The sequence below is a fragment of the Cyprinodon variegatus genome, unplaced genomic scaffold (genome assembly GCF_000732505.1).
Source record: "Cyprinodon variegatus isolate N-32 unplaced genomic scaffold, C_variegatus-1.0 Scaffold93, whole genome shotgun sequence".
NCBI lineage: Eukaryota > Metazoa > Chordata > Actinopteri > Cyprinodontiformes > Cyprinodontidae > Cyprinodon > Cyprinodon variegatus.
In genome coordinates this window covers 1550944-1565410 of record NW_015150546.1, presented here as the reverse complement: position 1 = coordinate 1565410, position 14467 = coordinate 1550944, and the positions used below count along the sequence as shown (strand labels likewise).

Genomic DNA, 14467 nt, shown 5'->3' with positions numbered 1-14467 from the left:
CAGTTCCACGCTGGAATTCACTGAGCTCCTGAGAGCGACCCATTCTTTCACAAATGTTTGTAAAAACAGTCTGCATGCCTAGGTGCTTGAATTTATACACCTGTGGCCATGGAAGTGATTGGAACACCTGATTCCAATAATTTGGATGGGTGAGCAAATACTTTTTGCAATATAGTGTATATATATATATATATAGCTTTTTAAAGATATAATATATTTTCAAATGAAAATTGATATTTAAGAAATACGGAGTTTACCAAAGAATAACCTAAGCCAGGGTTCCCACTGTTTATCCATTTTTAAATTACCTAATTTTCAAGATTTTAATGAGTGATAATTTAAGATATTTTATTAGAAATTGTACATTTAAGCACAAGGCAAATCCATTGTTTGTTTTTTTTTTTTTTTTTACAATTCATCGAAAAAGCTATTGGCTTGCTGTGTTCTTTGTATCCCAGTTAACATAGATTACGTGCATAGATATACGTACAGATATATATACAGAAGAGCTATATGTGTATATATTTTATCTCTTTTTATCCTTATTTTTTTATCTTTATTATATTGTATAGTTGGATGTGTGTATATATCATGTAAAACTGTAACTGGAGTGTGTAACAAAAGTAATTTCCCTCTGGGATTATTAAAGTATTTCTGATTCTGATTAGCTCTATTAGTTAATGTAAAACAATTAAAATCAATACATTTTCTAACACAGATTTCTAAAAACCAAGTTTTTGGTCTTTGATTCATTTATTTGGTGTCCAATGCATTACAAATCAAATAGGAATTGGTTGTACATCTAAATGTACCTCTAAACGTGTAAAGTCAGAATTGTTAATTGCATTAAAGAAGTAACTGTAAAACTAAATATTTGACTCATCAATTACTGATGACTTAAAAAAAAGACAAAAAAGTGTAAAAAATTAAGTTATGTAATTAGATAAAGAGCAGGCACACCACACATTCTAGTAGTGCTGGCTAAATCATCACTTTACTGGTTTATTGTTGCATTTAAAGCCTATAAGTAAACTACTCTAGTTTGATGATACAATCCTATAGATTAGATTGATAGTTCTTGAAAGGTATGATAATCTATAATAATAGAAACAACTGATAGAAATAAGGTAGGCTATTAACTACTGCTGACATACAACATAAAACCTAAAGAGGTTCTTACCCGCTTTGTAGCTTATCGAATTGGACGCAGATACTGATTTCTTGTAGCACAGGAACACGCTGGAGCCCCACTGAAAGATTTTCAAATACAAATTAACCACAGATTCCTCTCTGAGTCAATCAGAAAAGGTCAGCTGAGGTCAACATTTGTGACCTACCATGCCACCGTTAAGGTTCCTGTCCACTTTGCAGAAGGTATGCGGTGGCGTTTCCCCCTTACTGGAGATAATCACGCAGATGTCCGTCACTGCCAGGGAATTCTGAGGCTGTACCGGAGGGGCTCGGCGGAAGGTGATGAAGATACGCTGTGAGTTGGCGTAGCTGTTGTTGACGTTAGCACAGCGGCCATAAGGTGTGGCCTGAATAACCTCGCAGCCCTGGATCAGACGGTCCTTACCCTCATAGAGAACTCTGAAAAAACAAAAAATGTAAAAAAAATCTGAATAATGCTGGGAATTACATTTTCATTTTACATTTGACAAAATAAGATACACAACAGAAGAAAGCTGAAAAAAACCCTTAGATTTAAGAATTTTGAGATAAATCATTAAGACAAGAGGATTTCAGAATGCAGCATATCTAGTCAGATGTCTTACTGTTTCACATTGGAAAAGCTTCAAAGCTGAAATTTGGATTGTATGTGGTGACTAAAATGTTTGCAGAACAGCAGGACAGGTGCCAGTCATGCACCAGCTAGCTTCTAAAAGAAGCTTCAAAAAAGGCTCAGAAACTTCCTTTTGGTGCAAACACACACACTAACACCTTTATTACCATCTATGGGCCTCCACGGCTGGCCATTCTTTTCACAATGGTCAATCCTTCACATTCAGCTTCACAGCCTGAGCTAGAGAGATTAAGAACCTCCTTTGAACTATTCTGAATCTTTAGGGTGTATTCGAGGAAATACCAACAGTTCCAGGGCAGAGAGTGAACAGATTTGTGGTGCATTACTATTTGAGATTAATCATGAATTAAATACCCTAAATAAAACAGAACATGATGGAAAAAAAGCCAATTTTTTGAAAAATTTTGAAAAAGTATATCTTCAACTGCGATGAACTGGCGACCTGTCCAGGGTGTACCCCGCCTCTTGCCCATTGACTGCTGGAGATAGGCACCAGCATCCCACACAACCCCAATTGGGACAAGCGTGTCAGATAATGGATGGATGTATGGATGGTATATCTTCAAACAGACAGGTCTGCACAGCTCAGGTTAAAGCCAGTGACCTGCATCCTGTGAGGATATGCAGAAATCTTTATATGTATATTAGAAAGACCCTTGATTGCAGAGTTGATGCTCTTCGAATAACAATCAATGTTATTACTTTGGATTTTGCATTATGAACACAGCACCATCAGTGCTTAGTTTACTGGAAAATGCAGATCCTTACATCAACTTTACTACTTCCAAAAGACTGTGAATGTTCTGGAAGCCATTAAAAAAAGTTGAAGCTCAATTTTAAAATGTATGAGATGTGTCATTTAGGAGCAGCAGCTTTACATTTTAATCTAAAGTAAATACAACACTTCAACATTCAGCATATGTGGCTAGGTTTAAATGTTTTCCCCTAAAATATTGGCTGGTAGTTTTTGAACCAGCATGCAGAATCACAGAGAACCAGAGAGGTTTGGTATTTTTTAATTACAAAAAGCGACAAGAATCTGGAAGCGGAGAACTGCAGGAAGTCAGTTTAACTTTTTGGTTGGTCTGAGGGGAGAAAACAGGCTGATCAGGAAGGAGTTGGTTGATGACAACTGATGACTGATTGATTTGCTTACTTCAGGGATGAAGGGGAGGTAGCAAGAATCTGTTGGGGTTTGATTCAGCAGGCTTTGCAGACAGAACCCCAGGGGTCCAGGAGAATGTGAGTAAGATCTGAGATTGTTGGTCTTTGCAAGAGACATGTGGGCAGGCAGGTGATGAAAACCGAGCAATGCTGCACACAGGTTAGACCTTTTTCATGAAGATTGGAGACAGACTGAGGTTCACGGATTGTCATCAGGGGTAATCAAACGGCGAAGAGAGACAATCCTTCACCTTCTTATATACGGTATATATATATATATATATATGTGCTAGTCATCTTGAATGAGAAATGTTTTCAGGTGTGCAGCAACACTGGTCGGCACAGCTACCAGCAAAGATCCTCTCTGTGACAGGAAGCTCACTCACACCAGAAAAACAGCAAAAGCTCAGAGATCCTAACATTTCCATGGAAAATACTGAACTTCTGTTAAAGCTCAGGCTCTAAGGAGTCAAAAGATGGCTGATATAAACTCCCATTCCAGTTTTTTTTTTTGTTTTTTGTTTTTTTGGGAGAGATTTCTACCCGATCGCTCTTTTAAATGGCCCTTGTTTTTCCAAAGCCTTTCCCTCCACAAAACTACCCTGGTTATGAAAACAAACTGTTCTTGAATCAGCAACAACTTAAACGGCGAGGAGTTTTCCATTTTCTTCTGGTCAACAGCACTGACTTAAATTTTCAAGCTCGTTTCCTTTTCTGTATTGCAGTAAATTTCCTTCTCCTTGCTCAGCGACTCAAGCAAATTTCCACTGACTCATTCAAGCAAGACAAGAGATCCTCACATCCAACTCACAACAGGATGAAAAAATGTAAAACCTTTGTAAATACTGTGTCTCCTTGCTTTAATCCTTCTTGCATGGAGCCATGAAAGCAAACCATGTGTTAGATTTTTTCATGACTCAAGGGCATCTATATAGCTGCATGCTTCTTGTCCTCTTCTTCCGTCTGGACAACACCATGAGGGAGGCCAACAGATCTTACAGCAGCCTTCTACACTAAGGCTTAAACACACTTCCTTTTGTACTCGTAAGCCGGCATGAAAGCCAGCCTCGGCTGATATAAAAGTACTGAAACACTGCATTCATTCTGAAAAGACTGGAGGACAAACCTAGAGAGGCCAGGAAGGAACAGTTGCCAACAAATTCTCATTTAGGCAACAAAAATGTCCTACTAATAGGCAAGGCAGAACAAGATGCTCCAGAGCCCTGGGGTTGGGAATGCTTGCCTGAAAGAAGAGGCAACAGAAGGAGGAATAAATGATTCACAGTCTAAAAAACTTTAAATTTATTCTTTTACAAAAGAACTGGTATAAGGTTTAACAATTGTCAGCAAGGGGGGATAGGACTTAAAACTAAAAAATGCTGAACAAATGGAATCTAAAACACTACTGATAAATCTAAGTTGAGATAAGGCAAATCTGCTTGATAGCAAATAAAAGGTTATTAATGAAACTGTTGTTTGCAGAGATAAAAAAAGAATTAGAAAGCTGCAGTTGTGTGCATTTCCTCCTTTGGTTTAGACAACTGTACAGTTTCAGTAAATAATGTGACTCCTAGAGGGTCACTCCTATTACAGCAAAAACAATAAAAATAGCCAAAATGGATCCCCTTTATTGAACCACCATAGTATTTAAATCCAGCTATGCAAACTGAATAGTTACCTATGCAGAGTAGGGTTGGATGATGTGGCCAAAACTTATATCATGATACATCCTCATTTTGCTCAATCCAAAATAAAGGCGCAGCTGTCACATACTTTGAAGGCATCTAACCCATGTAGGGTCTGATCTACTGACGCCAGATAAAGGAAGTTGTAAGCATCGTTTTTTCACAAAGGAATAAATAAAACGACATTTTCATCTGTCCTTTACCGAGGCATTTTTCAGAGGTTAATTTCCACCATGGTAATAAGAAGTCTTACCGTACCCAACTTTGTCTAACAAGAAATTGCTCATTTAAGATAATGAATCATAAAAGGGTCAATATTCTTCCCCACTTGTTTATTCACAAAAATGCAACACAAAAAAAGAAATAATAATAATTGTACAATGACATGTTTTATTTCAATATACTTACTAATAAACCGTTGGTATTCTAATGAAACTAATTTGTCCGGTTAGTGTATAAGCTATGCATGTAGCTCCCATATTCATATTTATATACAACTTTTTACAGTCCCTAACTATTACTTTTTGCTTGTGCATACACCTGTAATAATATCTATATCCTGTATAGCACTTCTGGATAGATGCAAACCACATTTCGTTGCTTTGTACTCGTGACACTGCAACAACAATAAAGTTGAATTCTATTCTATTCTACTGGAGATAATTAAAGATCCAAAATAGAAAAGGAGTCTCTAACGTTCGTCTTACCTATATAGTCATAGATTCTAAGTGGCTAGTGTCAACGTTGTTGGTAAAAAAAATAAATAAAAAAAAATCCAATTGATTTCAGTTTGAATAATGGATGCTCTGAAGACTGCTTTCAACAAAAGCCACTGGGTGACTGTGGTCCCATTTCCATGGGATGAGTATGCACGTTTTCACATACCTCAGTATTTTTCTGACTTTGTGCAAACTGCATATGCACCGCTTCGTTCAAGATGAATGAGATGAGCTTTGAACATGCACATAAAATACTTTAAGAACAGACGGAAAATTACAAAACAGAACGTATTAGTTTTAGACAAATTTTATTGTCATTTTTTTTATACACAGAGTGTATACAAAACAAAAATTATGGTTGTATGTCTGTTACAAAGAGGTCAAAAGGTGCTTTCATACTCATGGCTTTACTCTGCTTTGCAAGAAACAGAAAAATTTTATAAGAAACAATGTTTTGGGTAGGGAATGCAGTCAATTTGGTGTTTGTGAAGCACTTCCCCTCTCTCTCTCACTACCTTTCCACTGTCCTCTACTGTCCTCTATATTTTTGAGGAATACCGTAGCAGCGTCCACATTAAGTATAAACGCCAGCAGCACTTGATCAGGCTCCTGTTCTGTTCAAAGACACCGGCACAATACTCCAAAGCGCAACAGTAACTCAGCCTTTAAGGTTCAAGAACATACTTCTTCGACCAGGGCATGTATTTATCATAAGAGCCTAATAGAAGGTGTCTCTGTATATGATCAATCTCTCCTACAGCAGCCTTTGTTGGACACCAGACAACAATAAAGCTTCTACCGGGATGATTTGTCAAAAACAATCTACAAGAACTTCCAAAACAGAGCTGCAAACACAAAAATGCTATCTTATCTTGAAGCTCTGAGAAAGAAAACACATTTTTGTTCTTCAGCTGATTTCGACTTTTATTAAGGCAGAGGAGTAACAGACAGAGGCCTTTCTGTCCCGTCCCATCACATTTTCAAGGGGACAGGTAAAATCGCCTTAATCTTAAAAGTTATAGGGGAGGATGTCCTTCTTCCGGAAGGACCATCAAAATAAGTGGTTCTCCTAATTGTCAACCATTCTGTTGATACTTTCAGGTGTATGTATGGTGAGCTATGGTTTTAGCCAGTCATTGAAGCTCGCCTTTCTTACCGTGTTTCATTGGAAATAGAAAAAGTGTCTATGAAGTGTATGAGAAGAAGAGAAAGGCCTCAAAAGAGAGAAACAAGACCAGAGTGCTTTTTGGGAGATTTTGGTGGGGCTTCCCACTGATGCCTCGGTTGCAAAGTGTTTACTCGGCAGGTAAAGTTTGCCATGCTATTTGGAGGAATCCCATTTACATCACTGCTAGTTAAACATTGAGAAATGGGCTTGTGCATGCTCTCGCATACATTTAATTGGCGTTCCCTCTCGGGAGCAAGTATAGGGTGTGCATGTGCATTTTTTTTTTTTTTTAAAGTAGAGAGGAAGGTTCCTTTCAGAAATTTGGGGAAATCCTCCACTATACCTTTAAAGTGTTATGTGAAGGAAGCGCATTTTATCCAGGTAGAAAGTAGGAAAAGCAATGGATGCTGAATAAGCCCTAGAAGGCTAGTCGACCTCAGAGAAAAGGTTCCTGCTGTAAAAAGGTACAGATGAATCCTCTCTACAAAAGGAAATATAATACAGTGCTTCTAATCTCTACGTTCTGTGCAACCTTACAAGGTGACTATTGCTGCACAATTAATGAAAGGAAACAATGCATTAAACAATTGGCTCGCAGTTAGGGGGGATCTAAAGTAGAATACATGTTTGAGTTTAACTGACTATACTTTTTAACCTTAGATGTTGATAAGAAGTGCCTAGGTTCTCAGCCGTTATGCCATTTCAGACTTCGCTTAACTGGAAATCCCAGTTTTTGTTGGTGGGACAAACAAGCAGACTTTAGTATAACTTGAGTATGGAGACCTAGAATGCCTCAAGTGGTTTTATATTTCTAAGTGAAGCCCAATGGCATCTGACATTCATTCAAAACACCATTTGATTCACCATTTGATTCTGATTAAAACTAAGTTCTAAAATCTATTTCCATTGCATGAAGCACAGACTATAACTTGGATCATCTTTTCAAGACAAAAACCTCACACTGAGTGTTTATTGGCAGATAATTTACAAATCCTCCATTCCTTAAATGCAATTATTCCAAAGAAGTATTCACATCTGATTCGTAACAAGTCGTTTAAGAACCGGGAACCTCTATTTTGGGTGGATTGGAGGGGATAGCCTCACAAAACAGATGTAAAATATCAGTTTTTTGTTGTTGTTGTGTCTCTAGGAGTTTCACACATCAACATATCCACTGCTCCCCCCATCCCTCTTATTCTTTGGGGTTTAGCTTAGGCTCAGTCGGGTGAATCAAAAGAATCTGTGCGGGTCAACTTTTATGTCACCCAGCAAATTATCAGTTGGACTGAGGCTTGAACTTTGAGTAGGACATTTAGAAATCAAACAGTTGCTTCGGGGCAATCCTGGTAATGTGATTCTTAATTTAAAAATAGACTAGACCATTCATATTTCTTCTTTATAATCCTTATATATTTAATGGAAATGTGTGGTTTATAATCTGAGAGTGTGGAATAGATAGAAAGTAGAACTTTCTAGAACAAATTTCCGACTCACCCAATGTCAATGAGCGGAGGTTTCCCCCGACCTCTTTTGTAGCACAGAAAGAGCTCTGGACTCTTAAGGCTGCCATGGTTGAGGTTGGCCGGCTGGCCGCTGTAGGTGGTCTCAATACAGGTAAAGCCCTCAGGGACCGTTTCACCCGCTGACCTGTTAATAACAGCCAGGTCTGTGATAGGCGCTTTGGGCCCGCTGGATTTGGTTTCTGACAGGTCCTGCTCCAGGGGGGTGGACTTGTCGGTCAGGCCCGCAACCACAAAGTAGTCGGTCACACGATGACCCTTGTCCTCAATCATGGCTGGGTGTACCTGAGATCGGAGAATGAGAAAATAGGAAATGAACATGGAGGGACATCTAGACAAGCAATGCTTTGTCTTTTTAATGAGATAAAACCTCATCTGAAACCACCTCAGAAAAAATCTATGCTACTAAAGCTGCTTGCTAAACCCACCGCTGCATATCCATCTACAAAGCAGTTATGCCTATATACTGATCTAAAATGCCATTATATGTATAATCAAGCACACACATTACACAATATGGTGCTCAGATTTCACATGGACACAAACGGAATGATAAATCCTGTAGCTAGGCAAATGGACGGATCCTTTAAAACTCTTAGTCACAAATGAACTAAACAAACTGCGTCAACAAATCAGCAAAGAAGGGAAGGATGTCTACAAACTCTATTCATTGTATATCACAGGACTGCAGCAAAACAACTAGAGTTAAAGCTCTGGTGGCAGCAGAGTCAAGGAAGAGTCGTCGAATCAGGAGGAATGCAGAGAAACTTTACCAAGACTTTAAATCAGACACACTAAAGACTGTAAAGCAGCTAAAATTTACTTCTAACTGGGGCTCCAGAGTAGCTACAACTAGAGCTGAAACAATCACATTAATCATGATCAGTGTTGTACTTGGATGCATTGAATGAACGTTCTCTAAATCTGTTCATATTTTTTAGTGAACTGTGAACTGAACGGATCAGTTTTAAAGTAATGAACGTGAACAAGTGCGATGTTCATTTTGAGAATAATTAGCGAAACACAGATCAGGTTCGCATTTAATTGATAACGACACTTTTAATTGGATAATGTTAGGCATGACGGACCAGCATGTTTACTGCTAATATTAGTCTGCGCGATTCAGACTCATCCACTAGTATTTCTGATACCAGATTGAAAAGGACTTTAGCAGAATTTTATTAACTAACAAAGGAAGACTCAGTCAGGAAAAAAAACTCACCTATTTGCGCAAACTATGCCCCCCAAGTTTGTATATCAGCCAAGTCCACTTCAAATTTAATGCGACACACTGAGTTAAAGCATCGGGGCTATCTAGGGAAATATCTACCACTGAGTGTGGAAGGTAAGAAATCATTTTGGATACAGATCTTTTCAGCAGAACCTGAATGTACCTGTATGTTTCTGAAGTTCTGTGTAATTTGGCTAAATAAAGGCTTCACAGTACATACAGTGCACCCTGACTGCATTGAGCATTTTGACCATTTCTTTCTATATCATGTTAACGCATTTAGATTGTGAAATACGAGGTTATGTTGATTTACCAAATGAAGCTGAACTAGTTAATTTATAGGTTTAAGAACTTAGTTCATTTTTGAAAAAGTGAACTATGAACGTGAGCAAGCTCATTTTCATCTGAGTGAACTCAAGTTTGAGCTTCTTCTAATTATGAACTCGCACAACGTTGATCGTGATTAATCGATTATTGAAATAATTGTCAACTGATTTAGTAATCAGTTAATCATTAAATGGATTATATACTCTAAGACGTGCCTTTAGCTGACAGAGTGACTGACTTAGATTAGCTATTATAAGAAAACTGTAAAAATATATATTAATATTTTGCTTCGATAGAAAAAAAAAACGTTTTCATCTGTCAGTATGCTCTATCCAGAATTCCACAAATGGAAAACTTTTTGTTTAACCTGGTTTAATTCTGTAAAACATCTTTAAGGAACATTTTAAATCTGATCATTAATTAAGATTAATCGATTTACAAAATAATCATTACTTGCGTTTCTAGCTACAACATGCCTATAGTTTTAATGCAGAATTGTTTTTATTTGATCTATAAGAGGTTACTTGTTCTTAGGTAAAACTCATGAGAAATGAGACAAAGCTTCCCCCAGAAGTCATGACTCAGTGATCACTTCTACCCTTTGAGCCACAAAAGCAGTGTATTTAAAGGCCTTACTCAAATTTCTGTTTGGTTATATCCAGCCCACTGAGAAATATGATGTGTATACATCCACAGTTTATACCAAGTCTGAAGGATAGTAATTAGCACTTTACAGGTTTAAACCATAAATCTGCAATTTTATTTATTCATTGTTTTTTGCACATGAGAAAAAATACAGATTTGGATGTTTTTGAAGCAAAATGTCATCAAAAACACTTCTTTACATTGTGTAACTGAATTACTAGATGAAACAGACAAGCATCAATGCAATGTAGTGTTTAAGGAAGAGCTAAATTAAGCTAAACTTCTTTGAAATCAATCCTACTGAAATAATATAAAATCTAATCAAGATTCAGTTCAGCAGGTGAACATGTTAAACTAAATAAAACAGCAACTAACCCCTCCCTAAAAAAAAGATTTTAATAAAAAGTCACAGAACTGTTTCTGGCATTAAGAACATTGAACTGTGATCAGTCTTTTTATTTGCCACTTCCTACCGTTTAAAATCCTTTAATGACACAAATTACTGCAGCCAGTGGAGGTTCCTCCAGCTGTAATGGGTGTAGAGCAATGTCATTTACCACCATCTGTAATTGAATTATTGGCACTTGCATTTATCTAGCAAAGCCTGAGCCAGAATGCAGAAGCAGTGCAGTGCAGTGAAAAAACAAGTTCAGACCTTTTACCGTCTCAGAAATGAGGAGGTGATAAAGCAGCCAGGTGCTGCTGATCAAAAGCACTGATTACCTGATAACACCTGCTAATATGGTGGCTGAAAAGCCTTAAAATCAGCTGTTTCTGTTACAGAGACTAGACTACCTGAACTTGTATATATTTAATTATAATGTGAGCTGCACATCACATCAAGGAGAGCCCTTTGGACATAAATAAAGAATGAATATGCTTAAATGGACATTTTTTTTTCTCAAAATATTTTTTAAAGTTAGACTACTTCCTGTCAAATTGAAATCTTTAGCACTCTTTATTTTTGATATGTGGTAGCATCAGCAATCTTCTATAGCAGAGGTCACGGATTATAAATTACCGCATGTTGTCCGATTTCAGTGTCTAACTTGTACTTGTACGGTAAAGCCCTCTTGAGCGTCCCGGACAAGGCTACATGTGATACAAATTAGCCAGTGAGCTGTGTCAGTCTGGGTTGCTTGCTGCTGCTAGCAACTTTAAGACACAGCAGGCAAACCAGTGCCAGGCTGGGCGGTGGGAAAGGGGAAGATGATGATGAGAAAAAGAAAGCAGAGAAAGTGTAGACTGCTGGAAGAACTATAGTGAACTGGTGAAAGAAAAGAAATGGTTTGCTCAAAGATGACCCTGCACATTTTGAGCATGTTTGGCTCAACCTGCTGCCAGGAAGCAGGATTCTCCACCATGAACATCATCAAAAATAATATCAATCCAGGCTCACGAATGAGCACCTTGATATGTGCTTTAGAATGGCTTTGCATCAATCAAAGCCTTGCAGGTAAGCCTAAAGCCCACTTCTCTCATTAAGCCATAAAAAAGGAAAAAATAAGTCAGTTCAGGTTATTTATAAAGTATTTGAATTAGGAAATTGAATGATTGTTATTCTCTACTTCAACAAACACTTCAGATTTTTTTTTCCTTCTTTTTTTAATTTAAAAAGTCAATGTATAACATGGATGCATAAACACCTCATTTTATTTCAGTGTTTAATTCTTTTTAAAGTAACATGTTATAATTAAAAACGTCTCCGGACCTTTACTGGTAGTTGATTTTCTTTATTCGGACTCCGCTCATTTTTAATTGGTCACCTCTGTTCTATGGTGTAGTTTATTGGAGCGCCACTTGTTAATAACTGGAACAAAGAGGTTAAAAACGCTCATGAAGGAGGTCGGCTCTGTTCTAGGAGGCACCCTAATCCACCATAGGGGGAGAAAGACATAAGGCCTCTTAAAAAAGATCAACATCACTGTTGGACAATGTCTCCCACCCCATGTGTGAAGCTGGAGTAGCACTCTAGGTGCAGATCTTTCCTCCTAATAACTGAAAGGCTGTATTAGCTTTTAACATATCTGGTATTAACTGCACATTTTTTTTTACTTTTTTTCCGTTAAAAGTTCAATGCCGTCTTATAACATGTGTATTATCAACATTATTCAATTCATAATCCTCACCTGCACATTTCATTTGATGTGAGAGTGCCAATTTCATAACTGAACGGTAGTTTTTCTTCTTTTGTAAAAACAAATATGCAATTATATTTCAAGACAAAACAAACACTGCATTCATGCATACAAGTGTTCGACCTGTGAAAGCCATTGGCGAATAAAAAGGAAAAGTCAAACAGTTAAAAGTAAATGTAACAGCAAGCCGGCACTTTATCTTGAAAGGGCTTTCAGAACCAGAGCATGAAGTTCATTCTTTCCAGCGGTGAGTCAGCGGTGGCAGAGAGACGGAAAAAATAGAAAGACATGAGGACGGACACAGCAAGCTAAACACCACTGTTGCTGGATGTGCAAATAAAAAAAAAAGACATTTAGAAAGGGCCAAGCTGAAAGCGAGAAAAAAAATCCTATTTTCCATTTTAGACTTTCAGTGCTTGGTGTTTCTTGTGTAAAATTACCTAAATTTATGTTAGTAGCCTATGGTTCAAACTTGGCCAGCTTAATGCATTAAAATGAAGTTGGCTTTACTGTCGGTCCAGCAATAACCTTCCCTTTCCATTAAAAGAGTAAAATATATGGGTAATGGTCTCTTTAGAGGTAAACAAGATCCTGAGCGAACAATGTTGAAAGATGGCCCTCCAAAATAAAATTCTAAAATGAATTAGCATGAAAATCGCTAGTTTTAGAGATACTGTCATCTCATCAGCGTGGTGTCCGTTCTAAAAACTGTCTTCTCAGTGACTCCAGATGTTCGCTTTTTTCTTCACGACACAATGAAGAACCCTCTCAGCGACATGCCTCACCCTAGTTCTGACTGGCTCAAGCTTTTATTTTCATCACAATGCCCAGCTGCAGTTTTAGAGCAAAGGCTTGTTACTCTGAAGAGATGTACTGTATTATAACCATGGTAACGGCTCCTCAGTCAAACCCCATTCAAAGGCAAACAGCTTGTAACATCATGTTTTCTCAGTCTTTCTGAACGTCCTTCATCCACAGCTGCATAATAAATGCACTTCTGATGATTTAAGCAATGAATGTCTGGCCTTCTGTTGTAAGTGTTAATGTTAGACTGTAAAAAAGAAACAGATAGCTAACTCTCAAAGTATACTTTCCATGCAAGCGTGCATGGGGAAAAGTGAGATGGTGCAATAAAACGCCAAACAAGCCAATCAAGGCTGATGTTCCATTGTAGAAATGAAAGTGACGTAGAAACACTTGTGTAGAAATCATTTATGGTTTCACTTGAGATCAGCCCCTTGGTCATCCTTGCTGGGTTACAGGGCATCGCCTACAGAAAACTGCATCTTTCTGGGACAATTAGTTTTCCAATATTCCTCTGCTAAAAAATGAATGCAGGACAGGCTAGGCTCATTTATAAAAAAATCTTACAAAGTAAACTGTAAGATTACAAAGTCCGATTAGGAGGTTTTCTTAGTCTGGAACCTAGGAAATAGGAAATCTGTTAATTTTGAGCACCGATATTAATTAGAACATTTCACATCCCCTTGAATGGCAACAAAGGAATATAAAACACATCAGGAGTGTGAGTCATAAGGCTTTCTGAAAGCATGAGCACGGCTGACCACAAAGCTTCACAGCAGGGGAACTAAGGACAGCTAACAGGAGGAGAAAAAAAAGCACTTTGCTCTGCAGCAAAGATTTCGGGTTTGGTCTTGAAGACTGGAAACCATGAGAAAAACACACGGCTTATATGGCATTTAAGATACAAGGCAGATCTAGCTCGTATTGTTGCGTTTTTATGTATGAAAAACTTGTAAATAATGAGATTTCAGCATGAAAATGTTTTGCCATTATAAACACAGAACTTAGTTTTGCTTATATTTAGCTTCCTTCACAATAACTGGTTATTTTTATATCTGACAAAGATGAATGAATAGCCAGTAGAGACTGAGCATTTAAGCAATCACCTAACCACCTCATTCTCCACCGCTAAGTACGGTGGAATATGTGTGATGCTGAGGGCATATTTCTCTATACAAAATCTGAGATTCTTTGAATTAAAGTTTTTGCACTTCCGATCCGATACCGATATTGTTTTTGAACTTCCGATCCGATACCGATAT

At 37.7% G+C, this 14467-nt stretch overlaps 1 protein-coding gene across 2 annotated transcripts in view; it reads right to left on the bottom strand.

Annotated features, from left to right (window-relative positions):
* The window catches only part of dennd4c (DENN/MADD domain containing 4C), a 58029-nt gene that overhangs the window by 25754 nt on the left and 17808 nt on the right, over positions 1-14467 (bottom strand). For both annotated transcript variants that reach the window (XM_015373847.1, XM_015373849.1), the window contains exons 2-4: positions 8035-8345; positions 1338-1590; positions 1181-1250 (exon numbers count right to left, since the gene is read on the bottom strand). In XM_015373847.1, coding sequence (XP_015229333.1) covers positions 1181-1250; positions 1338-1590; positions 8035-8333 — 622 coding nt within the window. In that variant the 5' untranslated portion in view covers positions 8334-8345. The remainder of the gene's footprint in view (positions 1-1180; positions 1251-1337; positions 1591-8034; positions 8346-14467) is intronic.